This window comes from Stegostoma tigrinum, chromosome 26, assembly GCF_030684315.1.
Source record: "Stegostoma tigrinum isolate sSteTig4 chromosome 26, sSteTig4.hap1, whole genome shotgun sequence".
Classification (NCBI taxonomy): domain Eukaryota; kingdom Metazoa; phylum Chordata; class Chondrichthyes; order Orectolobiformes; family Stegostomatidae; genus Stegostoma; species Stegostoma tigrinum.
The window spans coordinates 40,304,675-40,331,918 of NC_081379.1; the positions used below are offsets into that span (position 1 = coordinate 40,304,675).

General features: G+C 40.5%; 1 protein-coding gene across 4 annotated transcripts in view; it reads right to left on the reverse strand.

Moving 5' to 3' along the window:
- Nucleotides 1–27,244, reverse strand: part of LOC125464168 (citron Rho-interacting kinase) — a 197,615-nt gene that overhangs the window by 133,466 nt on the left and 36,905 nt on the right. For 3 of the 4 annotated variants that reach the window (XM_059655120.1, XM_048556312.2, XM_059655121.1), the window contains exons 9-11: nucleotides 22,387–22,540; nucleotides 11,868–12,051; nucleotides 4,987–5,092 (exon numbers count right to left, since the gene is read on the reverse strand). In XM_059655120.1, coding sequence (XP_059511103.1) covers nucleotides 4,987–5,092; nucleotides 11,868–12,051; nucleotides 22,387–22,540 — 444 coding nt within the window. Of the gene's footprint in view, nucleotides 1–4,986; nucleotides 5,093–11,867; nucleotides 12,052–12,579; nucleotides 12,979–22,386; nucleotides 22,541–27,244 lie in introns of those variants that run through there. The other variant, XM_059655122.1, reaches the window with a different exon arrangement.

Sequence of the window (27,244 nt, forward strand, 5' to 3'; positions counted from 1 at the left end):
GGTACCAAGTTAATCAACCCTCTCTGTTCCCTCTTAAGGCCTTAATACACTTCCTAAATGTGGTGAAAAGAACTGGCCACAAAACACCAGCTGAGACCTAACCATGCAATGTAACTTCGTTGTCTTTGTGCACAATATCTCTACTTACAAAGCCAAGAATCTCAAGACATTTTAGGAGCCTCTCGACTTTCCCTGCCACCTTCAAAGAATTGGGAACACATGGCTACAAACCTTGCTTCCCCTTTAGAAGTACACCATTTCGTTTATGCAGCCTTTCCTCACTCTTCCTTTAAAGAGTAACATATGTATCAAATTTTATCTGCCTATGCACTAACATACCTACAGCCTCTTTTAGTCAGTTATTTCTTACTATTAACTACATTTCAGAATTTTGAGTCACCTATAAAGTTTTAGATTAGGTCTTGTACATTCAAGCGTAGGTCATTAAATACAGGATTTCAAAAAGAGCAGTGATCACAACTCAAACTCTTGAAAAGATCTTGTGGCTGATTTGGTAGCATTCTGTCTCTGAGCCAGATGACTCCTGATTCAAGTTCCAATAGAAAACTTAAGTAATGAAGACACAATCACGACATACTAAATCAGGTTTCTAAATCAGCCTGTAAATCATTCTCCTACTCCGGCCAAAGGCTGTGATACCAAATCCATGACAAAAAGTAGCACAGAAAGAAGTCAAAATAATTTTTGTTATTTAAATTACTTATAAAAGAACCTCCCTGGAAACATAAATTTACTTTACACAATTTAATGTATCAAATTCAGAAACAGAAGTCTTAAATACTAATTTATATAATTCCACTCAGTTTTTTTTATTCACTAATTGGATCTGAGTGCTGCTGACGAGAACTGCTTTTATCACTCATTCCTAATTACTCTAGAGTCACAGTATAGAAAAGGATACTACTTCAGAGAGAATGCAATAAAAAGGTGCGAATAGTCATAATTATCAGTTGCCGCTGTGACACATCTAGTTCGGAAGACAAAACCGCAAGCATTGGATAGATCAACCTTTTCACCAAACAGTACTCATTGGCAGTATCATTGCACACATCATCTTCTGTGCCATAAATGTGAACTGATTCTCCTGCACCTCTTGAATAATTCAACAGTCCTCGACATCAAGACTGCATTTGACTCAAGTATGGCATCAAGCATCCTGGCAAAACTGGAGTCAATGGGAATCGGTGGAAAGCTCTCTGCTGGCTGAAGTCATACCTGGCACGAAAGGAAAATGGTCATGGCCTGATGTGCGCAAAGAAGCTTGCCACCATTCAACACGAAGCAGCTGCTTGATTGGCACCACACTACAACATCCACTCGCGCTCAGTAGCAGAGGTGTGTACTTTCGACAAGATGCACTGCAGAAATTCACACAAGATCCCCTGACAGCACTTTCTAACAGAAGACCACTTCCATCTCAAAGGACAAGGGCAGCAGATATGTGGGAAAATCGCCACCTTCAATTTTCCCCACAAACCACTCACCATCCTGACTTGAAAACTCACTTCCTTCACTGCCACAAAGTCAAAACCCTAATGGCACTGTGGGTGTACCAACATCAAATGGGACTGCAAGAAAGTAGTTCACCTTCAAGAGCAACTAGGTTAGGCAACAAATGCTGGCCAAGCTATGACACTCGCATGTTTTATTCATTCATAGCATATCTTAAAAATTTACAAATCCAGATGATATATGGCTTGGATAGAAACCCACTATTTCCAGGATTCTCCTAGATGGCAAAGGTTGTGCAGTTGCAAGGCCCCGTCAAAGAAACCTTGGTGAGTTTGTTGTAGTGTATCTGGTGGATGCTGCACACTGATATTACAGAGTTAGTTATAGAAGGAGTGAATTTAACACTGAGCAGGAGATGAATCATTATGCTGGATGGTGTCCAGTTGAATTTTGTTGGAGAACATTTCATACATCCAACTTGTACCAAATTAAAGCAGGCTGGCCTTAGGGCGTCAAGTGATGAGTTACCCACCACAGAATTTCCTGCCTTCATATGGTCGGCTTGGTAAGTTTGCGGTTCAATGGCAAGCCTGTCCCTAGTGTCAATACTGAGGTATTCAGTGGCGGCAATATCATTTGTTGTGGCCTGAGGACATGAAGTAAACTTCCAAAGAAAACTATTCTCTTCCATATTTTCTGATGTTAGTCATTTCTTACTGGAGTCAAAATGGCTGCAGATGATCACGTTTCCAGAAACGTCTGAACCCCCTGCAGTGTATAGATATTCCGGCTAAAGGTGATATGCAGGAGCTGGAGATGAACCATCAACTTCCAGCCAGCTCTGGGCAAAGAAAATCAAAGTCCATTCTATTAAAATAAGCACTAATGTTATAATAGCTACTTAGTCACCTCACAATGGAAATTCTAACACGACAGGTAAGGCGATGCCTGTTTAGACCTAAAATTATCCCATTATGATGGGCCCTGCCACCAGAAGTGCCTGTCTTTGTCACATTACTGAAATCGGAGATTGATTAATTGCTTAAGTATATAATTTTCGGATTCTAAGTCAGTTGCTGATTTGCTTCCAGAGGGAGAGCAGGATGCCAGGCTAAGATGGCAGCCTGCCTCAGATCCTCCACTTGTCTCCAAATTGCTAGCTGGAAAGAAGCCTAAAATTTACCTGCAAGGAGGGAACAACTGAGCCCAGCTCACCAAATTATTATTGAACCTTCACGATGTTGTAACTGATAGGAACTGTGTTCCTTTAGAAAACAGAATGACTATCACGAATGTCCAAAGGGTAGTGCGGACATGGCCTGTGATGCTCACAGGAAGTTTCTGCAGGTATGCCACTCATGTCACCACCAGCCTTTGTGTGATATCAGTACAGTGCAAGCATCCCCAGAGATGGTGGGCATGTCTCTACCTTCTCAGGTACCACCGTCCAGCCCTCCTTAGCCAACATGAGCTCACTTCACAGTCTTCTCCAGCCACGGCCACACCACCCAACCCCAGGCCTTTCCAACTCGGAGGCGCCAGGCCAGGGGCTGTTGCTGCTGTGCCTTCCCCATCAGCTATTTACCGCTGTCCCTCGCTCCCTCGCCCTCCTACAGGATCATGGTGTTTCAGATCCCCAAGTCCCAAATTCCACTTTCTTCCATATTGTCATTTTGTGATTTAGTGCAAGATCCCTCTTGCGCAACCTGAAAACGATGCCTTTTGTTTTTATTACCTCTGGCTTTACCAAAAACGTGTAATCTATCTCCTCTCTTCCTGAATTTCCCAAGTATGTTTCGATTTTTTAAATTTAATATTTTAACGTTGGGCTACTAAACCCAATTGTTGATTGTATCTTAAAAATTTTGGCTGTGTGTTGATAACAATAATTGGACTCCAGAAACCAGGGTTTGGGGGCACACCTTCAATCTACCTCATTAAGAGAGAGGACCAAAAGGAAAAGGAGTAAATCAGATAAGACTTTGTCATCTTGAACTTAAGAGGATGAAAGCAACAAGACAGAATACAGAAAAGAGATATAGAAGTATAGTGCTTGATGGCATAGTGTAAAGATAATCTCTCCCTCAGTGCCAGTAAAATTAAAGAGGTGATCACTGAAGCAAGGTGGAGGGCATGCCCCTATTTACATCAATGGAGTGAGCTAGAGAAGGTCAACAGCATCAAGTTCTTAGAAGTGACGATCACCAACAATCTGTCCTGGTCCACCCATGTTGATACATCAACCATGAAAGCACAACATTGTCTGTCTCAGGAGTTTAAGAAAATTCAGAATGTCCATAAAGACCCTTAAAAATTTTTAGAGTTGCACCGTAGAAAGCATTCTATCCAGATACATCATGGCTTGGTATGGCAACTGCCCTGCTCAGGCCATAAGAAGCTACACAGAGTTATGAACACAACCCAGTCCATCACACAAGGTAACCTTCCACCTATACTTCCTGCTGCCTTGGGAAGGCAGCCAATACAATCAAAGATGTCTCCCACCCCGGTTATAATCTCATCCATCGTGTAGATGGTACAAAAGCTTAAACACACAGCCAAACGGATTCAAGAACAGCTTCTTCTCCAATGTCATTAGTCTTCCGAAAGACTCCCGAAACTTCAAATTTAATGTTGACCTTCCCCTTTGTGCACCTTCTCTGTAGCCATGACTTTGCGTTTTTCAATCTGTTCTATTACTCTTATGCATTTTATTTGGTATGATCTGCCTGTACTGCACGCAAAACAAAAAATAAACTTTTCATTGTACTTAGGTACACGTGACAATAATAAATCAAATCAAAATTGAATCCTCTCCTTAACAGGCAGACAGACAGTCACTACCTCATGCTTCATTATCAGTTAAAACCTGAAAGTTGCCCACATTATGCTGCATGAAGGCACAGAGCACCCATACTTTGACCACCTTCATTGGACATGATTGAAACAACCGTAAATGTAAGTATCTCACAAGCTGTTTGGAATATAGAAATATGAATGCAAGAAAATACGATTGAATTCAAAACATTTTACATAAATTTTTACATCTCACATCATCAAATGAGCTCTTCAGTTCTGAGGAAGGGTGACTGGACCCGAAATGTTAACTCTGATTTTTCTTCACAGATGCTGCCAGACCTACTCAGCTGTTCCAACAACTTCTATTTTTGTTCCTGATTTACTGCATCCACAGTTCTTTCGGAGCTCATCAAATCTGGGCATAAGGCAACATAAAGAGAGATACACATATCTGTTCAAATGTGATCCAAGAAACTTCTCTCTGCTTCTACAAAACAATGCTCACAAAATATATATAACTAACTGTGAGATCATGTTCAAAAGATCTGAGCAATGTCCAATACTGTGGTAAAGAATGTGGCAAATTTCAAATAGGGAGCTACAAAGGAAGGTAAAAATGAAGAGGAAATTGATCAGCTGGGAAAACCTGGGACCCTTTTCTCTGCAACCTGCAGACAAACAAGTGAAGGAAAATGTGATTTGTTGCACATGTACCTTATGACATGTATCCTGTGTTTCCTGCAGTTCTTTGTTCTTTAACAGCAGCTTTTTTTCTAGAGAGTTAGTCTTCGCTGGTGAGTCCATCATCGATGTCACTGACCTGGAAACAAGAATAGGCTTACTTTCAGAGTTAGGTTTGATAGTGGTGCATCAACCTTCAATAAAACTTGCAGATTCTGTTTCATTGGTGATATATAACTCACTTAAATTTGAGGTTGGGGAGGCAGTGGCACAGTAGTAATGTCACTGGACTAATAAACCAGAGACCCAATGTAGGAACAAATTACTGCAGATGCTTGTATCTGTACTGAAAACAGCAAATGCTGGTGATCACAACGAGTTAGATAGCATCCGTGGAGAGACAGCAAGATAATATTTCCAAGCTAGATAACTCTTCATCAGAGCTGAAGTGTGGAGGGGACCGCATTTACACTTTAGCTGGGGTAGTGGGTGTAGGGCATTGATGGAGAAAAGATGTTGATAGTTCAAATTAAATGATCAGAATGTGAGAATGGCAGAACAATGGTGTATCTCCTGCCAGGCCTGAAATGACAGTAGCTGAGATGGGGTGGCGGTGGAGAGAAAGGAGGACAGAATGACAAGCTAAAAGAAAAAAGGAAGAAATCGTTCACAATTTCTAGGTGTTGAACTCAATATTAAGTCCAGAATGCCTAGTCTGAAGATGAGATGTTGTTCCTCCAGCTTACAGCATGATTCACTGGAATACTGCAACATGCCAAGGACAGACATGTAGGATGCTGTATTAAAATGACTGGCTACTGGAAGGTTGGGGTTATGCCCCACACAGACCAGAGATATTCTGCAAAGTGGTCACCCAGCCTGTGCTTGGTTTCTCAAATACACAGTAGGCCACATTGGGTGCAGCAAATGCAATACACGAGATTGCAGGAGGTACAGGTGAAATTCTGCTTCACCTGGAAAGATTGTTTAGGACCTTGGAAGGTGAGCAGGGAGGTGAAGGGGCAGGTATTCCACCTTCTGCAGTTAGAGCGAGGTGCCGTGGAGAGGACGGGTGGTGTTGAAAGTCATGAAATAGACTAGAGTGCCCAGAAGGGACGATCCCTACGAAATGCAGACAGGGGAGTGAGAGGAAGGAAGTGTTTGGTGGTGGCATTCTGCTGGAGTCATCTCAAATGGTGGAGAATGATCCTGTGAATGTGGAGGCTGGGGAAGAAAAAAAGTGAGCACAAGGGGAACCCAATCACACTGTTGAGAGTGACGGGAAGAGGCAAGGGCAGAAACACGGGTGATAGTTCGGATGCAGTTGAGGAGCCTGTCAACCACAGTGTGTGGAAAACAAGAGTCGTGGGAGAAGCAAGCCATGTCAGCAGCACTGTTTTGGAAGGTGGTATTGCCAATGTCATATCTGTTTGAGCGAAGGGACTGGGAGAATGGAATGGAGTCCTTACAGGATGTGGGGTGTCAGAAGCCGTAGTGAAGTTTGTGCTTCGAGTCAGTGACTTTGTAGTGGATGGCAGCGGATAGTTTATACCCCGAAATGAAGACAGAGGGATCAAGGAAAGGAAGGGAAGTATCAGAAATGAACGATGTGAAAGTTACAGGGAGTGAAAAGTGGAGCCAAAATGAATGAAATTTTCAAGGTCCTGCCGGGAGCATGAAGTGGCACTGAAGCAGTCATCGACATACTGAGAAAAACAGTTGTGGGGGGGGGTTAGTGTAAGACTGGAACAAGGATTGTTCCACATATACCCCATGAAGAGGGGCAGATGAGTCATGGACACTGCTCTGACTTGGCAGAAGTGAGATGAATGAAAGGAGAATTTGTTCAGTGAGAGAACAAGTTCAGCCAGGTGGAGGAGAGTGGTGGTGGATGGGGATTGCTCAGGCCTCTGGTCAAGAAAGAAGGCGGGAGCACATTCTCCCACACGATAACATCATAATAGTTTGGCAACCAGAACTACACAAAATATTCCATCTACGGCCTAACCAATGATATACAAGGTTGTAACAAGATTTCCTTGTTCCTATATTCTCTGCCTTGGCTAATGACGGTAAGTGTTCCAGAGATAATGGGAACTGCAGATGCTGGAGATTGCAAGATAACAAAGTGTGGAGCTGGATGAACACAGCAGGCCAAGCAGCATCTCAGGAGCACAAAAGCTGACATTTCGGGCCTAGACCATTCATCAGAGAGGGGGGTGGGGAGAGGGTTCTGGAATAAATAGGGAGCGAGGGGGAGGTGGACTGAAGATGGAGACAAAAGAAGATAGGTGGAGAGGAGAGTATAGATGGGGAGGTAGGGAGGGGATAGGTCAGTCCAGGGAAGATGGACAGGTCAAGTAGGAGGGATGAGGTTAGTAGGTAGGAAATGGAGGTACGGCTTGAGGTGGGAGGAAGGGATGGGTGAGGGGAAGAACAGGTTAGGGAGGCAGAGGGAGGCTGGGCTGGTTTTGGGATGCAGTGGGGGGGAGGGGACGAACTGGGCTGGTTTTGGATGCAGTGGGGGCAGGGGAGATTTTGAAGCTTGTGAAGTCCACATTGGTACCATTGGGCTGCAGAGTTCCCAAGCAGAATATGAGTTGCTGTTGCTGCAACCTTCGGGTGGCATCATTGAGGCACTGCAGGAGGCCCATGATGGATATGTCATCTAAAGAATGGGAGGGGAAGTGGAAATGGTGCGTGACTGGGAGGTGCAGTTGTTTATTGCGAACCGCCTTTGTCTGTAGGAAGTGGAAGGAATCAAAAGAGAAAAGTGTTCCATATGCCTTCTTCACCACCCTGTATACCTGTGCTGACACCTTCAGGGATCTATGGTCTGGTAAACCAAGGTCGCTTTGTTCATCAATACTCACGACGGCCCTCTCATTCATTATGTCCTTCCCTTATTAGACCTCCCAAAATGCATCTCCTCGCACTTGCCAGGTTTAAACTCTATATGCCTTTGCTCTGCCCAATTTACCAGCTGATCAGCATCAGGCTGTAGCCTGACTCCATCCTCCTCAGTATCAACAACAACACCAATTTTCATGTCATCTGCAAATTTACTAATTATACCCCCTGCATTCACGTCCGATTTAATGGTTTGTTATTTACATTCACAATCTGAATGTAAATAACGAATAACAAGGGTCCCAGCACTGAACCCTGTGGCACACCGCTGGCCAAGGCTTCCAATTACAAAAACCAGCAATAGGTAGAATTGGAGACTGAGCAACAGACTCATTTGAGTTAAGGAAATGCTGCCAGATACAGCCCTCTGACTGCAGTTCAATGAGAGTATTAAAAGTTGTAAGTGTCAGGGCATAAAAGAGAAAACATCGAGATCCTGCAGACTGAAAGTATCCATTTCTCTCTCTCTCTCTGTCAGGGTAAAAGACAGAAAACTCAAAGCCTTAAAGAAAATCTAACAACAAAATTCTTGGGTCTACCAGATCTAATTTTGAAGTCAAGAACGGTCATTACTTTGCAAACAATGTTTCATCCATCTAAAAATTAAAAAGAACAGTATGAGCCAATTCAAGCCACACTTTAAAACTACACTTGCAATCTTCAGAATTTGTTTATTCTGTATATATTCCTTTTCCACCCATTGTGTCCAGCTGTTTATTTTTGATCTGTCTGTGCATGCATATTTGGGGGTTTTGAAGAGTTTATAGCACAAGTTGCACATTATGAGATTAAAAATCCTTACTTTCTTTTGCCTTCTGTCATCACAGTAAATAGACAGTTACTTTCTGTTATTAATAAAGCCTGGCGCGAATTATTAATGTCTTGATAGCAGTCAGTCAGGCACAGTTGTCATCCTCTTCAGAGTTACGTCATAACAAAGGGAAAACTAACATTTAGGCCAGGCCAGCTAAGGATGGCAGATTTCCTTCCTTAAAAGAATATTAGTGTACCAGGTAAGTTTTTGCACCCACTGCCATTATTAGAGAGACCAGCATTTACTTCCAGGTTTATTACTTGCATTTAAATGTCACTAGTGAAATGGAAGAATCATAGAAAGCACACAGGGTCTACACAACCTGTGCAGGAATGTGTATAGATCAAAAGGCAATAGAACATATCAAGAGAATGCTTAGAATGGTATGATTATTTAGGCTTCAAGAGTATAGGTACTGAGAAGGAGGGAATGTTATATTAAGCATTTTTTAAAAACTCTGGATATAACATAACTAGAGTTTAGCATCCAGTCCCGGTAATCACACATTTTAAGAAGGGTGTAAGAGTCTTAAGATGACGCAGAGGTTAGAGGTTTCTATTCAGAGGTTAGATTTTTCAGCTACAAGGTTAGGTTGGAGAAGCTGGGCTTTAAAAAGCTGGGCTGAGAAGCTTAGAAAAAGGATATTGAGAAGAGCTTTGGTACAGAACGGCTTTACTACATACACAAAATTACATAGAGGTTCATGAAACCAGCTCTGCAACACCACCGAAGGGCAAGGGGATAAAGCTAGTAACACCCACATCCCATGAACAATTAAAATAAAAAGGATATGTAGCATCAACAGGCCATTCAGTCCAATTAGTCCATGCCAGTCTTTATGCTGCACTTGAGTATTCTCCCATCTTTACTCATTTTAATGTAACCATTACAAAAGTTTCTTTCTTGCTTCCTCAAATGGGATTTTAAACTTTCCCTGAAAACTATCAATGCTACTCACTTCAACCAACTGCTGTGGCAGTCACTTCCAAATTCTCACTGCTGATTAGGTAAAGAGATTTCTCCTCAATTCACTATTGGGTCTCGTGGCAACCTTCATATACTTATGTCCTTTGCTACATTTGCCCTTCAATAGGTAACATTCTCTCTGCATCCACTTGATTAAAAATGTTCTACAAGATTAAATTTTTCTATTAGGTTACCCTTCAGATTTTTTTTCCAAAAGAACGAAAAGCGTAAATTTTGTCAATTCTTTCAAGGTATGTAAGCCACACATTTCTTGTATTGTGCTTGTAAATGTCCTTTGTTCATTTCTAGCATCTCAACATTATTTTATTTAAGCATAGTGCCTACATTCTGGCCACCAGAATATTTGGTCCAACCAAGGTTCAAAACAATTTTAGTGTAACTTTTCTACTTTTTAATACTAACCTTTGAGCAATGTGAAGTAGCATCTGATTTTTGTTTTTTTTAATGGCCTTGTTAAACTGTAGCACAACTTAGTGACTGACGTATTTGTACTTTCATGTTATTCAGCTCCGCTACCGCAGTTAAACTTCCACATTTCAGGCAGCCGTATTCTTCATACCAAAATGCACAATCTCACTTGTGTGTTTTCAACTTCATTTGCCATTACTTGCCCATTCTGCAAGTTTATTTGGTCTTCCTGCAATTTGCTGTAGTCCTTTTCAGTAGTGACTTTCCATCACTCCGAATTTGGAAAGACTTTGGAATCAAAAGCTCCAAATCGCCTACGCAACTTGTGAAGCGCAGTGGTCTCAGTACTGGTCCTTATGGAATGCCACTTGCCACCTTCTGCCACTCTGAATAGCTACCTTTAACTCCCACTCTCTGCTTTGTCTTGAAGTGAGCTAGCAATCCACTCTGCCACTTGTCCCTGACTCTATATTCTCCAACCTTATTCGTTACCCTGTTATTAACCATCTCACCATTGTGCTTTTGAAAATCCAGATACAAAGATCTATTGCATTAGTATTGTCTACGCGCTCCGGCACCTCCTCAAAAATTCACTAAGATCATCATAGCACAATTTCTCTTTGACAACTTCACGCTATTCATTATGATACATTTTACTTCTACATGTTTTCTATTCTCTCGTTTAATAAGGAATTCATTATTTTTCTTTTCAGTGATGAACAGGTCAGCTTAACAGGTTCTATATCCTTTTAGTGAATGTAGCAAATATCTTGGCGATTTTCCAGCCCTCCAGCACTTGACCTTTTTCATTAAGTTATTAAATATGAATAAAAATGCCTCTGCTCTCTTTTTACTGGATTCTTTCAAAACATGAAGTTGAAATCCATCTGAAGCAAGAGTTTTAGCGTCTTAAGTTTCTTTTGTCTATTCAATGCATGACCTTTTTTTAAAATGTTTGAACATGCCAATCTTGTTACCCACCTCATCATAACACTCCATGTCACCCAAGCTTGATATACCACCCTGGTTATTCTGCCATCTCCCTATTATTACCTGTGGCTCTATCCTGCTTGTCACTTAATAGTACCATTCCTATCACAGTTTTCTTTTGTTTTAACTGTGTGCACGTGTGAATGTAAGATGTTTCAGTATTTTATTTTGTGCTGGATAAATTAATTTCATAGCTTGATTTAGCCTTCCTTTTTTGAAAAAATTCTCTGATAATCTTCTTGAATTGTTTCTTATCATGCACTAGTTTGTCTACATTCCGAAGCCAGGCATCTTACTCCAACCACAGATTGGTTCCTTTCTAGGTGCAAGTGTTCAAATTGCACTCAAGAAACCTGGGATCCTCAGACTTCAGTAAGGCAAGGATTGAATCTGGCACCTTAGACCACTTGACTACCCTGACAAGGGTGAAGATTTGCAACAGTAAAGCAGTTAATTCACACATTACAACAACCAAACAGCAAGACCCAAAAGCTAGAAACTAAACATCAGGCACTAGCATCAGCCTTTACCAAAATAATAAGTGATTGCACTAAGAAATTTAATCCAAGCTAAGCTAACAAGCAAGAATTCTCTACAAGTCAACTACTACTTCGACTCCCTGGAAATTTAAATGAAACATCTTTTTACGAAGAGGTCTTTATGACTGATTAGTGTTTACAAGATAGCTGCCCTGAAGCAAATATTGCACAGGCATTTTAAGCACTCTGCTAGACTGTTACATTCCTTTCCACATCTACAAGCATTACACTGAGGGTGGAAGTGTTAACTGGGAGGTTGTACTTACTCTGAGCAGGAGAGTGCAGCCAATGTCTTGTTAAAGGATAATCCAACAAATGGTAAATCCTCTCCTGTAAAACCTGACTTATTCAGCGGCCGTGCCTTGATCGCTGGGCGCGAGATTTTCTCCGGCTCGTCAAAATTGGACACATCATCATCAGTTTCCAATTTGGGTACAAAAGGGGGTGGAACTGCAATGGAAACAAAACATGCTGGATTTCAACAAAAGTAGAGGCAACAGCCAGCGTGCAGACTTACCAATAAAATCAAGCAGTGAGTCACGACTGGAGCTGTGTATTCAATAGGTTGTCACAGCTCATTACATCAGTTTGAGGTAAAAGTGGATCTTACTCACAGATAACCAACAGTTATACACTCAAGCTGATCTCTAATACTGCTCTGCAGATGCATCCCAAAGCTTCATTATGTTGCATATTCATTGTAGTTACATGAAGACACTGCCATACATAGGAGGATATTTATAATGGTGGTACAGGCTCCACCTATCCTTATGCTACAACAAAAATCATTGCTTATTTAATGCCAAAATATTTCTGGCAACAGAAGTTCATAACAGAAGATTGCAATGCTGCAATAATAATTACTTTTCCTAATAATCAAGAGCTACATAGCTGCATTGTAGATTTGCTACACTTTTATTATAGCTGATAACCAACTAAATAATAAACAAAAGACAGGTTTCAAAGACAATTACTTACAGAGCATTCTGGAACAGTGAAATCATCAATAATCTTCTACAATAATCCACAATTCATCAAGAACCTTCCATGGAAATGACTAATCTGATAATACTGCAGACAAATGGCAGTGGAAGACTGCTGCTGCCTACAGAAACTTTCTTTCAGCCCGGCAAAAACAATTATTTCCAATAATGAATATGTTAATAGCTTAAGTCAGCCAGCATTGCAGTACTTGTGCCAATCTGCTTCTTCTAAGAGACTGCATGTTTAACCATGGCAGTTCTGATCTGGTCAGTCAGAAGGTGCATATTACTAATACCTTCCCAACAATGATAGCACAGTTTAACTGAAGGGAGCCTTCCAAAAAGGACAGGTATAATCCCTTTGTTAGGAGCAGAAACACCTGCAGGCAATACAGCAGACAGGCACATTGTCGATCTAAAAGCATCCAATGCGCTGATTTTGTTTTACTATTCAGCTGGACTGTGCCATCTGACAGGGAAGTAGCACAAATGATAATAGGCTTGACAGGTCATCTTTCAAGCAATCTAAAAAGCAGCTGTAATCTGTCTGAAGGTTCCCAAATAGATACCAGACCATTCTATCAGCAACATGCATTCTATCTCCCTGAATCACCAAAATTCCGAAGGTTCATGCACAGATGACAGTTTACTGATCAAGAGGCTTAATGGAACGCATTCAAAATTATTAGTCTGACTTAGTTCACAGAACAAACACAAGATATTATATTCCAGGTGGGAACAGTAACTTGTGATATTTTTAAATATCCTATTCTGTTTCTTGAATTTATTTTCACTTTACTCGGTCATTGATCTTGACTGACTGGATTGGTAAAATTATTCTATCTTCTTGCCTCTTATCCATTAGGAAACTCCCATGGTTATAACATGGTCACAAGTGCCAAACTACTGTAGAATTTGGAGTCTTACAGGTAACTTCTGATAGTTCTCTTTTCCATGGATTAGTTGCCATGAAACAAAACCAAATAACAATGTATGTTGAATGGGAGGTTGGCGGATTGATCTTCAGAAAGGCTTCTTCCTACAATAGTCAAAAGAGGACTCTGGCTCCTACCAAGAATCATGCATAAATGTGTGATTTTGTTCTCAATTCCATCCTCACTGGTATTGCTAAATAAAATCTGAAAGGATTGCGGATGCTGTAAATCAGGAACAAAAACAGAAGTGAAAAAATCAGAGTTAACCTTGGAAGGGTCACCGGACCCGAACCATTAACTCTGATCTTTTCCTTCACAGATGCTGCCAGACCTGCTGACCTTTTCCAGCAACTTCTGTTTTTGTTCTCTCTGGTATTGCATTTGGGAAATACTGCTGTCATTCAAATGCGTAACCATTGGGAGCTGTGGTAAAATTTACTGTCCAACTGCTACTAAATTTACAGTTTCTCTTTCTTTCCTCTTGAAGTTTGTTGTTTTTTTTGAACTTCTCTCCCCTCTTTTACCATGCACCACTTCCCAACTGAAGATAAGCCAACCAAACGTCCGGATATGTTATTGCAACACTGCAAGCAACCACTAGATGGCAAGCAAGAGCAGCACAACCCAATTGTCTATCCATTTTTCATCTCTGAAGTAGCAACCTTCCTTTGATCTTCTCAGTCCACGGGATTTGGAAGCAACAACTTCAATTTTTCAGGGAAATTTCCACCTAGTTCCTCATCTTCATGAATTAAGTCAATACCCATATACTTTAACTGACTCTTAGGCTATAAAATTTTTGCACTAACAAACTTATGCAAAATTCCAATTTATGGCATTTTGGGTCAGTGTCTCATCTTCCCTCTTTATTAAGGGTTTACATTGCTCCAATGAAAAAGTGATAATGTTGCACTATATTAACGAAAGATTATTCCCACTCCCCTAGTGGACAAATAAGTCAAATGCAATGCTGAGAAAGATTCGAGGTTCAGCTCCTTGGCAAACAAATACTACCAAAGGGGTTATTACAACAGATTGTAGACAGTTTGGCCAAAGGCAGCAGGAAGGAAATAACAGGCAAAATGTATTTCTTTGATAATCAATATTGTACACTGTAAAATTCACTAATATTGTCAGTTTTACGCTTGGCATATCCATGAAGTTGAACACTGACTGCCCATGCTCAGAGGTTTTCTGGGCTATGTATCGGGGCAGAGACTACTTTTCAAAGTATAGAATGGTAAACTAACTGTAAACAGTAGAAAGGGAGAAAAGAAACAACACGTCAAATCGCTAAAGCAGGCGGGTTCTACATTTAGTACGCAATGCCGGAACTGTTCCTTGAGGCTTGGCAAAATGAAATAATGATTTATCCATGTCAACCTTGTGAACAATATGATAAAAACTGGCAGAAATTTAATAATTGATGCTAGCATATTTAAAGCTAGAAAGAAAGATGGAGACTAGGTGACAACACAAACTGCCTGTTAATGTGGAGTTCAGCACTTTGCTGCAATTCTGCAGCATTGAAGGGGTTAGCATGCAGCTTGGAGACTATAATTACGCTGTGGATCAATATGAGCCTATCCTTCAGAAGGATGGAACACCTACACACTGTTCATGTACTGTAGCACTGCTAACATTGGCAATTTTGTTTCCATGGCATCCATTCAGACATTAATGCTGCATTATATTGTACATAGATGTTTCAGGAAAGAGACCAAAACATGCTCACATCGCTGCAATGTCATAAAACTCCTCATGACAAAGATCAATAACTGATAAAAATCAACGCACTTCAGGCAGGAGATATCAAACAACCACAATCAAGTTATAAAATGAAATCAAAAATTACTGTACCGAGTGATGCCTAAAATTCATCCTGCCGCCATTATAAGTCCATAATATGTTAGCATATTGGTACAATTTCTCCTACTGGAACAGCACTGTCAGCATTAGTTACAGGCTTCCAGATTACTAGAGCAACAATTCACAATACTGATTTCTAGAGGCAAGAACTCTCTGGTTCCACAGTACAGTGTAGATTTGCTTCATTGTGTATTCATTGCTGTATGACTCATAATAAAGTCCCAGTTACAAGCTCATAGAACGGGTCACTGTAATAAAGTGTAAAATATTATAAGTAGAATATTAAAGAGGCTCTTGTGGTGCAGTAGTCGTGTCCTTGACTCTTGGTCAGGCGATCTGGGTTCAAGACCACCTGCTCCAGAGGTTTGTCATAGCATTTCTGAACAGGTGGTGACAAACTAAGTAGAATGTTTACAGTCACCACAAAATGTACATCTATTACTGATAATTGAACAAAGAAAGAAACTACGGGAAAAACTGCTTAGTGTTAAATCCAGGCTGTTGTAATAAATCACAATCAATTCAATCAAGATTCACTCTGCAATTAATTAATAACATTGTTCAGTGTGCTGCAAATCTAGGTCGGGGGCCAGCTATATGTATCTTAACTTGGGAAGCAACTCAAACATCAGGTTGCCAAAGATAAACTAGGTCTCTTGTGGCCTTTCATACATCACAGTTAGTGACCAGTGTACAGAAGTCACTAAACTGAAATTTTGACGTTTCGGGTCAGGACCTTCCTGACCCGAAACGTCAACTTTCCTGCTCCTCTAATGCTGCCTGGCCTGCGGCGTTCTTCCAGCTCCACACTGTGTTATCTCTGACTCCAGCATCTGCAGTTCTTACTATCTCTAAACTGAAATTTTGATGCCTAGCCCTTAAAAGAAAGTAAGTGTTTCCTTTACCCAAGGTAGATGGACTAATGCAGCCGGTTCTTCACAAATATATAAAGCTGTGTTTTACTCCCTTTTTTTTACTTCATGCGCTAACCAGCAGCATGAAATCATGAAATGGTGGGGAGTACCATACTGGCACTTTTGTGACACAAGGCTTTACAATATCCTACTTGTACAGTTTTGAAAAATATAATAAAATATTATTAACCCATTTTTCTAATCAACCTTTCAGACATATTACTGCATACCTCTGGAGCAGGTGGGACTTGGAACCCATAAGTAGGGCTGGTTCAGGGGTAGGGACACTATCACTGCGCCACACAACAACACATTTTTTATTTATGTTCGAACATCCTACAAGTATTTCAACTGATTTGGAATTAAAGACTGGAGCGGGAAGCCAAATTGGAGAGTACACAAAATCGGCATGATGATTGTGATGAATTCACATCCATTCAATGGAACACGAGAAGCACACTCATCTGATGCTGAGTGGATCAGAGAATCCAAAAATCAAAGTTGGTGAGCACTGCCTCTTCTTTATAGGCTTTCCCTAGAGACTGAGGTCGATACTCTTTCACGCCAGAGTTGTGGTCCTGAAGTGATGAAAAACAGTCTGATGCGGAATCCACACACGCTGCCATAGGTGGAGTGGGTAGGTGGCAAATGCAGGCTCACTCATGTTTTTTCGGTAGTTTACACTTGTCCTCCACTTGAGCCTGTTATATATAATGAAGATACTTGGCACTTTTGTGGATGCATCATCTCCAGTTTGGGTGGTTCAGGGCCAGAGGTTCTCTAAGTGACGCTGATTTTGTATTTTCTCATGGAAGCCATGAGGAAATCCTTGAAGTATTTTCTCTGCCATTCAGCTTGCTGTGACATTGCATAGCAGGAGCAGGCAGAAAGGGGACCTTTATCTTTCAAATCTTTACCTCAGTTTGGAGCTTGGCCTCCAAGTGCACACAGACACAAATATCATCTGTGCATAGAAGTCGGGGAAGTCGTTTCTAGTCTGGAGATAACACAGGTTGAACTGTATCCTGGAGAGAAGCTCCAATCCAGCAGAAAATCTCACAGGTAATGGAATGGAGTGTCACAAACAAGGAAGATGGAGGAAAGCATCAGTGCAATGACACAGCTTTGCTTGACCCCAGCATGATGGGTCTGCGGTTGAGGATTGCAGCTGCATGGTGTTGAGCAGCAGGCAGAGAATAGTGCCAAATTTCTGTAGTTAACCAAATTTAAAGACCTGTCCTGGTTGGCTGATTCAAAGGCTATTATGGGGTTAAAGGCAGCCTTGAATAAAACATGATGCTACTCTAACTTTTCTTGCACTTGTCTTGCTGTGAAAATCATGTCTAATCTGCCGCTTGATGGACAAGATGTGCATTGTGACTTCAGTAAGAGCTCTTCAGCAAATGGGAGGAAGGGATCAATGAAACTTTTTGCAATGATCTTCCCTGGGAGAGACACAGAACATAGAACAGTGAAGCAAAGGAACAGGCCCTTAGGTCCACAATGTCTGCATCTATCACAATGCCATTCTAAACTAATCCCATTTACCCATACATGGTCTGCATCCCTCTATTCCCTGCTCATTCGTGTGTCAGACAGCAAGGCCACCTATCTGTAGTTACTACAAATCTGTCTCATCTCCTTATTCGAAGATATTCAAAGTTATGACATCTCAGAGATCTGTTGTCATGCTCTCCTTGTACCAGATGAAGGAAACAAGGTGACATATTTGCACCAAGGGTGCTTCTCCATTACTTTTCTGGGTTTCAGTGGAAATTCTGAGTGCATTGGTGGCCTTGTTCCTAACTCTCTTCAACTTCAGGTTAGGCTGAGATTGTAATGAGGTGGAAGCAGTTGGAATGCTGTGGGAAGAGGTCAAAGGTTTTCACGTCAAGAACTAAGTCTGGATTAAAGAGATCCTCAAAATACTTCTTCTAATGAGCACCAACTGTCCTCTCTGTCCTTGATGAACACCACTCAGTTCTAAGCTCTCACATTGGGGCATGTGCTTGGGTCATAAATGGTCTTGACTATGCTGAAGAATCCATGATTTCATGTCTATCAGTGAGTTCCTCCATTTCTAGGATGCTCATTCCATTAACAACTAGGCTACACCTTTTAAAATGGAACTGCTTTATGGCTGGAACAGGAACAAGCCATTTCACAATGGTTCCAATCTGAGAAACAGTGAAATGGCACATTCAAGAGATGGGTGTCAAATTTTTCTGATGCTGCAACGGAGGGTTAGATCACAGAAGATCATAGAATCCTACAGTGTGGAAACAGGCCCTTCAGCCCAACAAGTCCACACTGACTCCGGGCATCCTACCCTGGCCCATCCCCTTTTAACCTAAAATGACATATCCAACCAACGGCACCATTAACTTCAGACTCTGCTTTAATTTATACTGCCCCATAATCGCCAATCAGGACTTGAATTTAACAACTATACACTTCCATCTCAACTTCACACACAAAAAGTGTTGCCAGTCTCACACTCATCTCAACTTTTACACAATGTCAAGTATTTAATTTGGGAGTCCACTTAAAATAGATGGCACAACTCTGCAACATAATTCTCTCTGCTATATTGTCTTGTGGGACAATGGACACAGAACTGGAGGTGGCTGGAACTACCCAAAGAAAGACAGGTTCACCCATACACCTCTGAGGAGTCAGAGCCAGCCATTATTTAGAAAATTACTGTGGGTTTGTGACTGGCAGTGGGACAGAAAAGCTCCACCAACTTCTCACATCCTACTTTCGCCATCTCTACAGATGATGTTAGCAAAACTTCTTATATATTCCCTTCCCTAAACCATAATTTCACCCTTGAGCTAATTTTCTTTCTAACTTTCAGGAATTGTGCTCCAGCCAGACAATACCTGAACACCAAAATCATACCTGCAACCGACAGCTCTAATGCAGTCCCTGGATGTCAGAGTTATGTAGTGGGAGTCCAGGGTAAAGTTACACAACTTTACCATGAAAGTTTAGACTGCTTACATCATGACTGTGAATTAAAGTGTGACAAGTGATTTGCAAACTGGTACTGGTGCTCAGTAATCTGTCCTCCAATAAGCACTGTCTAGGAAAGTGGCAGTGGCTCCACAGAGCACAAAGTTGATGTCTTTTCAAAGGAAGACAGCATTTCACCTGCTTGTTAGTTAGTCCTCAACGCCCTTGCTGTTGCATGCCAGCCAGCCATCCTAGGCTGAGATGGTGCAGTCTACCATCATGTCTTATAGGCAAAGTGATGCTAATTTGCATTCTCTCAGCCCATTGGCAATCTCTGTCTTCCATCAACCATGCTCCAATCTCTCGGCATCACAAAGATAAGCAGTAAAAAGACTGTACAAAGATATTTAGAGTCAAATTTTGCAAGAAATATAGTATGAGCTCATTTATAAGTTTGATTTTTAAAAAATTACTTGTGGTGGCTTTTGTTTTCACCCATCCCGATTGTTAGGCTAGTGAAAGCATTCCTATCCCAATGGTATGCTCTGTCATATTTCATGTGACAGCAAGGCCTTCATGTGTTGTACAGCTGTGTGTGGGTTGCAAACGAGAGCGAGTTATGACTGTACAATGGCTTTAAGAGGTATATTTTGTCCTGGTACTACTCTTACAAAGAGAGGTTGAGACACAGGTGATAAGCAGTTGGTTCCAAGCCAATAACCAGTTTGTGAGGCCTCATTTTTTTTTAAGAGAAACAAACTGGAACAATAGAAGCAGCTCGAATGTATGGAATCCCTAATTCTGACCTGGAGGGAAGGTCATCGATGAAGAAGTTGAAGATGGTTAGGTCAAAGTCAGTACCCTGAGGAACTCCTGCAGAAATGTCCTGGAGCTGAAACGATTGAACTGTAACTACCACAACCATCTTCCATGTGCCAAATATAACTCCAAATAGCAGGGAGCTCACCCTCCCTAATTCCCACTGGTTCTAGTTTTGCTAGAGCTTCTTGATGCCATACTCTGTCAAATACAGTTTTGAGGTGAAGGGCAGTCACTCTCACCTCATTTAATACTCTTATCATGCATTGGTTGGTGCTACTTGCCCCATTAGTATGCCTCATGAGACATCGGAAATAAATGTTGGCTGCGCCAGCGATGCCTATCATTGATTTCCCAAAGGGCAGATCAGTTAATGGTGGGACAATAGTCACATTAGTGAACCATTTAGGTTTTTGCAGTGGTTACGATGTAGTCATTTGCCTAACATTTTATTCCATACTTTCTTTTTACAAAATTGAATTCAGATTTCACCATCGTCAATGGTGAGAATCAAATTCACGTCCTCAGAGCATAAACCAAGGGTCACTTAGTCAGTGACATTACCATGATGCTACTACCCCTGTTCTCATATGCCACAAATGCCATTTGAGCATACGTAAAGTACGTTTAGCATCAAAAATATGCACAAGCAAGTTCAGTGTCTCACCCTCAAAGTATTGAAACAGCCATATTCTATTTATTTCCTATTTCAAATCAACAGGCAAGCTCCAGCAACACCGTCTCAAAAGGGAGGAATCTTTAAAGTTGTAATAGCTTGAATAGCAAGCTAAATCAATGTTAGCCCCAACACTAATGTTTATGAAATAGGATCTTTCTTCACTAGTTGTAAAAAAAATAGAGCCTGTTCAGAAAACGACTCTGCTATTTTGCACCACACAGCTGAGCTTGAGGCAAGTTCTCACAATGCAACAAAAACCTGTCTTGGTTTCGAATTATAAGAATTACCTGATTATTTATTCAAATTTATAAATTCAACTGTATTATTAAAACAGAATTCACATAACAGTTGCAGGGTGAATAAGAACTGGTTTCACTTGATAGAGAATTTGCAATATCAATCCATGGTCAGGATCTAGCATGACTCTTCACTGAAACAAAGAGAGACGCTTAACTGCAGGGATCAATCACCATTTGGGTTCAGAGTAAAACAAGACACTAAATATGAAAATGGAGACCCAATTTCAGCAGAATCAAACACCCAGATTTCTGATCACATCGTGCCTTTAAAACTCCTTTGCTTCCCTCGATCAATATCTAAAAATGCCCTAACACCATTTGGAAGTTCTACCACAACTGCATTGATTAGAAAAAGGATCATCGCCTTTATCATAGCACACTAAACATGGATATACCTTGCAGGAAGAGAATGGTTCTTGATGGGAAGCAGTAGTGTCCCTTCATCTGAGCTAGGTGGCCCAGGTACAAGTTCCACATACTCCAGATATGTGTAATAACATCTCTGATCAAGTTGATTACAATATATCTACCTTAAACAAGAACAATGCAAAAATGGCAAGTGCGATTTAAACATAAGGATGGAGTGTGCATAGGACCGGATGCTTGTTCAGGAGAGTCAAGATTGTTGCAACAATTTTAGGAGAAACAAAAAAAATTGTGATGGAGTTTGTTGGGAGATTAGTTTGAGAGCAGTATTTTTTCCACAACATGCTACGAACAACAAAATTGCAAAACCAGGTCTACAAAATGAAGTTAAAACATATATGAAGTCTTTTGGAGAAATAGCAAGCAAATTGATGTAGTTCCTTGAACCGCACAGTATCAAAATAATTCTGCAAGTTACACAGTAAATATTAACCATTCTGGAAAGACTACAGAATAAAAATGAAGTTTGTCAGGCCATAGGGGAGGCGATGGCCTACTGGTTTTAATTGCTGGACTGTTAATCCTGAGACCCAGATAATGTTCTGGGGACCCAGGTTTGAATCCTGCCATAGCAGATGGTGGAATTTGAATTTAATTAAATATCTGGAATCAAGAATCTAATGATGACCATGAATCCATTGTTGATTGTCAGGAAAAACCAATCTGGTTCACTAATGCCCTTTGGGGAAGGAAGATGCCGTCCTTAACTGGTATGGCCCACGTACATCACCAGACCCACAGCAATATGGTTGACTCTTAACTCCCTCTGGACAATAAGGGATAGGCAATAAATGCTGTCTAGCCCTCATCCCGTGATTGAATAAAGAGAGAATAAATAAAACTGCTCTGTCAAAGTATCTCGTCACCGAGGGGATACATAGCATTTCAACAGGGACAACTTACTGTCCCTGATATTGTTCCAGTTGATGTTTGTAAAAAACGGATGGCAGATGAGTCCTTCATAGTTCAAACGTTCCTTTGCCCCACACAGCAGACTTTGCAATAGGTCAGAAAACTCCTCACTAGTTTTAGGCTCTTCTGGAAATTTCAGAGTTCTCTGCAATAAAAGATCAGTATGAGTGTAGGAGTACATAATTAAATTCTATTAGCAGTAAAACATTGCAGTGTCAGTGAAAGAACCAATACCCTAGTCAACAAAGATTGCACATAAAAAGGAATTTTAACTACTATACTTCTCTTTAGTCACACAGATTACACGAAGTAGTCACACAAAGAATTTCAACACACTAAAGTGCTTGATAATACCAAAATATGCTGTTTTCAAATTTCAATCAACTCCTTAACCATTCACAAAATTTACATTAAACTCCTACAATTTCAAGTTTACCCAGTTGTATTTTGGAATGAATTTTACCAAATCATGTTGAAGTTGAGATAAAATCACGTTTAATGATCTTTCCAGGTCTCTTGGGTTATCAAAAGGATTTGTTACGCAGTTTTCCCTTCTGAGACCATGATAATTACGTTTGATAACTTATTACTGTACACAATTTTCAGGTTACAAATGATAACCAGTTCCATTATTTTCACAGAAAATTAATGCAAGGTTAATTGGGATAGGTAGTGCCCATTTTTCAGCCTCAAACAGCCTCTTACAACAGGCTGTTTGAGGCTCTTTCATGCAAACATGAAATGGGGAGGAGAAGGCAAGATGAATGCTGTCAAATTTCTACCATAAAAATGATTCCATTATTGCATATATCAATTTCGGAATTTGGCCAGATTAGCTTGTTCCTCATGTCCAGTGACTTTGCTCAAAATTTGTCATCAACTCCCCAGTCTCCCTTGCCATTCAGATGAAAAATGTCAGATTTTTATCATATTTTGTGGACAATTTTCTTTTAAGTAAGATCAAATTCATTAATCTTGTCTTGGTTAACTGTTTAGGGACAGCACTCCGGTCAACACTGGACCAAGCCTGCAATCACTGATATACATGCAATCACCAAGTGGTACAGCTGTAACTATGGATTTTCTATACCTGGATCAGCTCAAAACAGCAGCTTACATTTATAGAGCACCTTCTACGTAGCAAATTATCCAAACCACTAATAGGAGGGGACACAGAAATTGGCCAGATTAAAAAGAACTACAGACCTTAGGACTGTGAACAATTTAGAATTCAGTAAGGGAGAACACAGCAATTGACTGAGAAAGGGAATATTGATATTAAGAGTAAGCTTGCAGGGAATATAGAGGCTGACTATAAAAATTTCTGTAGGTACATGAAAAGAATAAAAATAGTGGAGATGAATGCAGGCCCCTAAAAGTCAGAAATTTATAACAGGGACAAAGAAATGGCTGACCAACTAAAATACAAACTTTGGTTCTGTATTCATAAAGGAAGACACAAATAACATACCAGAGATGTTGCATAACACAGGGTCTAGTGAGAGATAGGGGAACTGAAGCAAATCAGTATTAGTAGGGAAATGGTGTTGGGAAAATTGGTGGGATTGAAGGTTAACATATTCTCAGATCACGATCATCTGCACTCCATAACACTTAAGGAAGTGGCCCTAGGAAAAACGGATACATTGGTGGGCATCTTACACCATTCTACAGGCTGTGGAACAGTTCCTACAGACTGGAGGGCAGCTTTTGTAATCCCTCTATTTAAGAAGGGAGGCAGAGGGAAAACTGGGAATTATAAACCATATCAGCCTGACATTAGAAGTGGGGATTATAAAAGTATTAACTGCTAAGTATTCAGAAACAGTGGTAGGACTGGACAGAGTCAGCATGGATTTATGCGAAGGAAATAATGGTTGACAAATTACTTGGAATTCTTCAAGGATGTAACTAATAGGGTTGAAGAAAGGGAGCCTGTGGATGTGGTTTACGTGACCTTTTAGAAGGCTTTTGATAACATTCTACATAAGAGACAAGTGTGTAAAATTTAAGCAGAAGGGATTGGGATAATGTATTGAGATGAATGATAAACTAGTTGGCAGACAGGAAACAGAGTTGGAATAAGCAGGTCATTTTTCCAAATGACAAGCAATTAGTACTGGGGATCCTAGATATTTACAACATACATTCTAATGATGCGGATGAGGGAGCTAATATCTCTAAGTTTGCAGATGACCTAAAGCTTGGTCGGAGAGCAATTTGTGAGGAGGATACAGAAATGCTTCAGTATGATTTAAACGAGTTGAGTGTGGGGACAAATGCATGGCAGATGCAGTGTAATGTGGATAAATGAGAGATTGCGAACTTTGATAGCAAAAGCAGGAAGGCAGCTGATTATCTGGGTGGCAACAGATTGGGAGGAGAATGTGCAAAGTGATGTGAGTGTCCTTGTACACCATTGGCTGAAGATAAACAGCAAGTGGTAAATAAGGTAAACAGTGGGTGGTTTTCACAGTGACATGATTCAAGTACAGGAGCGTAACTTACAGGGCCCTGACGAGACCACACCTGGAATACTGTTTGCAGTTTGTTTTCCTTATCTGAGGAAGGTGTTCTTGCTATTGAGGAAGTGCAGCAAATCAGACTGATTCTTGTAGGACTAACATATGAAGAGTGATTCAATCAGTTAGGGTTATATTTGCTGAAGTTTCAAAGAATGAAGAGGCAATCTCATAGGAACATATAAAATTTAAATTAGGACCAGACAAGTTAGTGCAGGAAGAATGTTTCCAAAGGCAGCAGAGTCAAGAACCACAGGTCAGTGTGTAAACCCTTCAGGACTGAGATGAGGAGAAATTTCTTTACGCAGAAAATACTGAGCCTGTGAACTTCACTACCATTGAAAGCATCAAGGCCAAAACACTGCATGATTTCAAGAAGGTATTGGCTGAAGGAAGAAGGTATATGAGGGAAAAGCAGGGATAGGCTTTGGAGTTGGATGATCAGCCATGAACATAATGAATAGCTCAGCAGACTAGCTCAAATGGCCTACTCGTGCTCTTATTTTTGGTTTCTATGCCTCATTAATAAAGGGAATTAACGATTACAGGAGCAGACAGAAAAGTAGAATTAAGGCCACGAGCAGATCAGTTATGATTTTTATCAAATGGTGTAAAACATCTCAAAGGAACAAACTATCTACTGTTCCTCTTTATTCCTATGCTTGTATATTTGACATGGATATTATCAGACAAAATATAAATCAAGTATCATACGCAGCTATTAAGGCAGGGTCACCAAAGCTTGGTAGAAGAAATACATTTTAGGAAGCAACTTAATGCAGGAAGACATAAATAGACAAAGTTTTAGCTCAGAAGAGATGGTCACCAATGGTGGAGTGAAGGAAATCAGGGATGTACAAGGGGTCAGAATTAGAGGACTGTGAAGATCTGTGTTGTAGAGTTGGAAATGGTTATGCAAAAACGTAACGGAGAGATTGAATAACATGATAAGAATGTATTAGGGAAAGATAATATCGGACCAATAGCCTATGTAGGCAAGGAAACAAATGGTTGTGGGCATTGAGGCAAGTTCAGATACCAAGACCAAACTTTTGAATGAGTTCAAACTCATGGAAGATGGTATATGGAAGACCGACTAGGAAAGTATCAGTATTCAAAAGGGAGTAGTGACAAAGCTGTGGACGAGGGTTTCAGCAGATATGCAGGGACGTGACATTGCAAAAATTGAAGTCTTTGATGTAGAGAATTTGTGGGGTAAGAAATGGAGTTGGGGAAATGTAGCAACCAGGCTAGTTCAGTCTGAGCAGCCAGGGAGGTAAGCTGGAGATTATATAGTCGAGGTTGCAATACAGACTGTAAACAATGGTTCAGTTTTTTAGTATTAAATTGATGTTGTGTTTCTTCAGTAATTGCTGTTGGACAATGAGAATGCAAACTAAAAATTCCGCAAACAGCAAATTTGTCTAGGTTTGATGGGATAAAGTTTAATCAATTGTTATAATTCTGATAGCCAGTTGGTGAAACAAAAAGAATTGGATCATAGTCTTTGTATATTTACATTTTTATTCATGGAAACAAATTATAATCATATTTTCAATAGAACAATCACAGGAATAAAACAAATAATTACAATTGATATGCAGTTAACATTAATGACCACGTCACTTCAGCCTGGCAAAACTCAACCCTAACAACTTCTCACTGAAGTAAGCACAGAAGACACTGTCAATGGTGGCTAGTGAAGTGGCCCGTTATAGTAAGATTCACTATAAAATATTGCAACACCATGCCACTGCTGAACTAATGCAAATACATTAAGTAATACTTTCTCTAGAAACATTTTGATAAACAAACAGCAGGTGTGTCTGACAGAGCCATTAGGAAATGAAAATTACTCACAAAAGATGAGAAGAATCTGTGGTTGATGCAAAAGGAAGAAAACTGATCTCTGCTGAACTAAGCACTTCAGACATGACAAAAGACAAGACAAAAGGAAATTCCAGGTTTTTTTCTATTATTGTCCCCAAAGGCAGATTAGTCTCACCCTCATCACTACACCAAAGTAATGATGGAAATGAACTGATAAACATTAGTTAAAAAAATTGTTTCTTTTCTCTTCAATCATCCATAAATAACACTTTCCCCACGTCACATGGGGGTAGGGAACCTACTTTCAGGACTCAGCTCTTGAAACTAAACCTTTGGATGTGTCGAAGTGCCCACTTTAACAGTCAACTACTTTCCCATGAGGAGCTACTCAGCAGCTCTCACCTTTTTGTATGGCAGGAGATGTACTAGTTTACAAAGTACAGGAAAGTATCCACCTTCTTTCACTGCACAAAATAACAATTCATTGTGTCATCGAG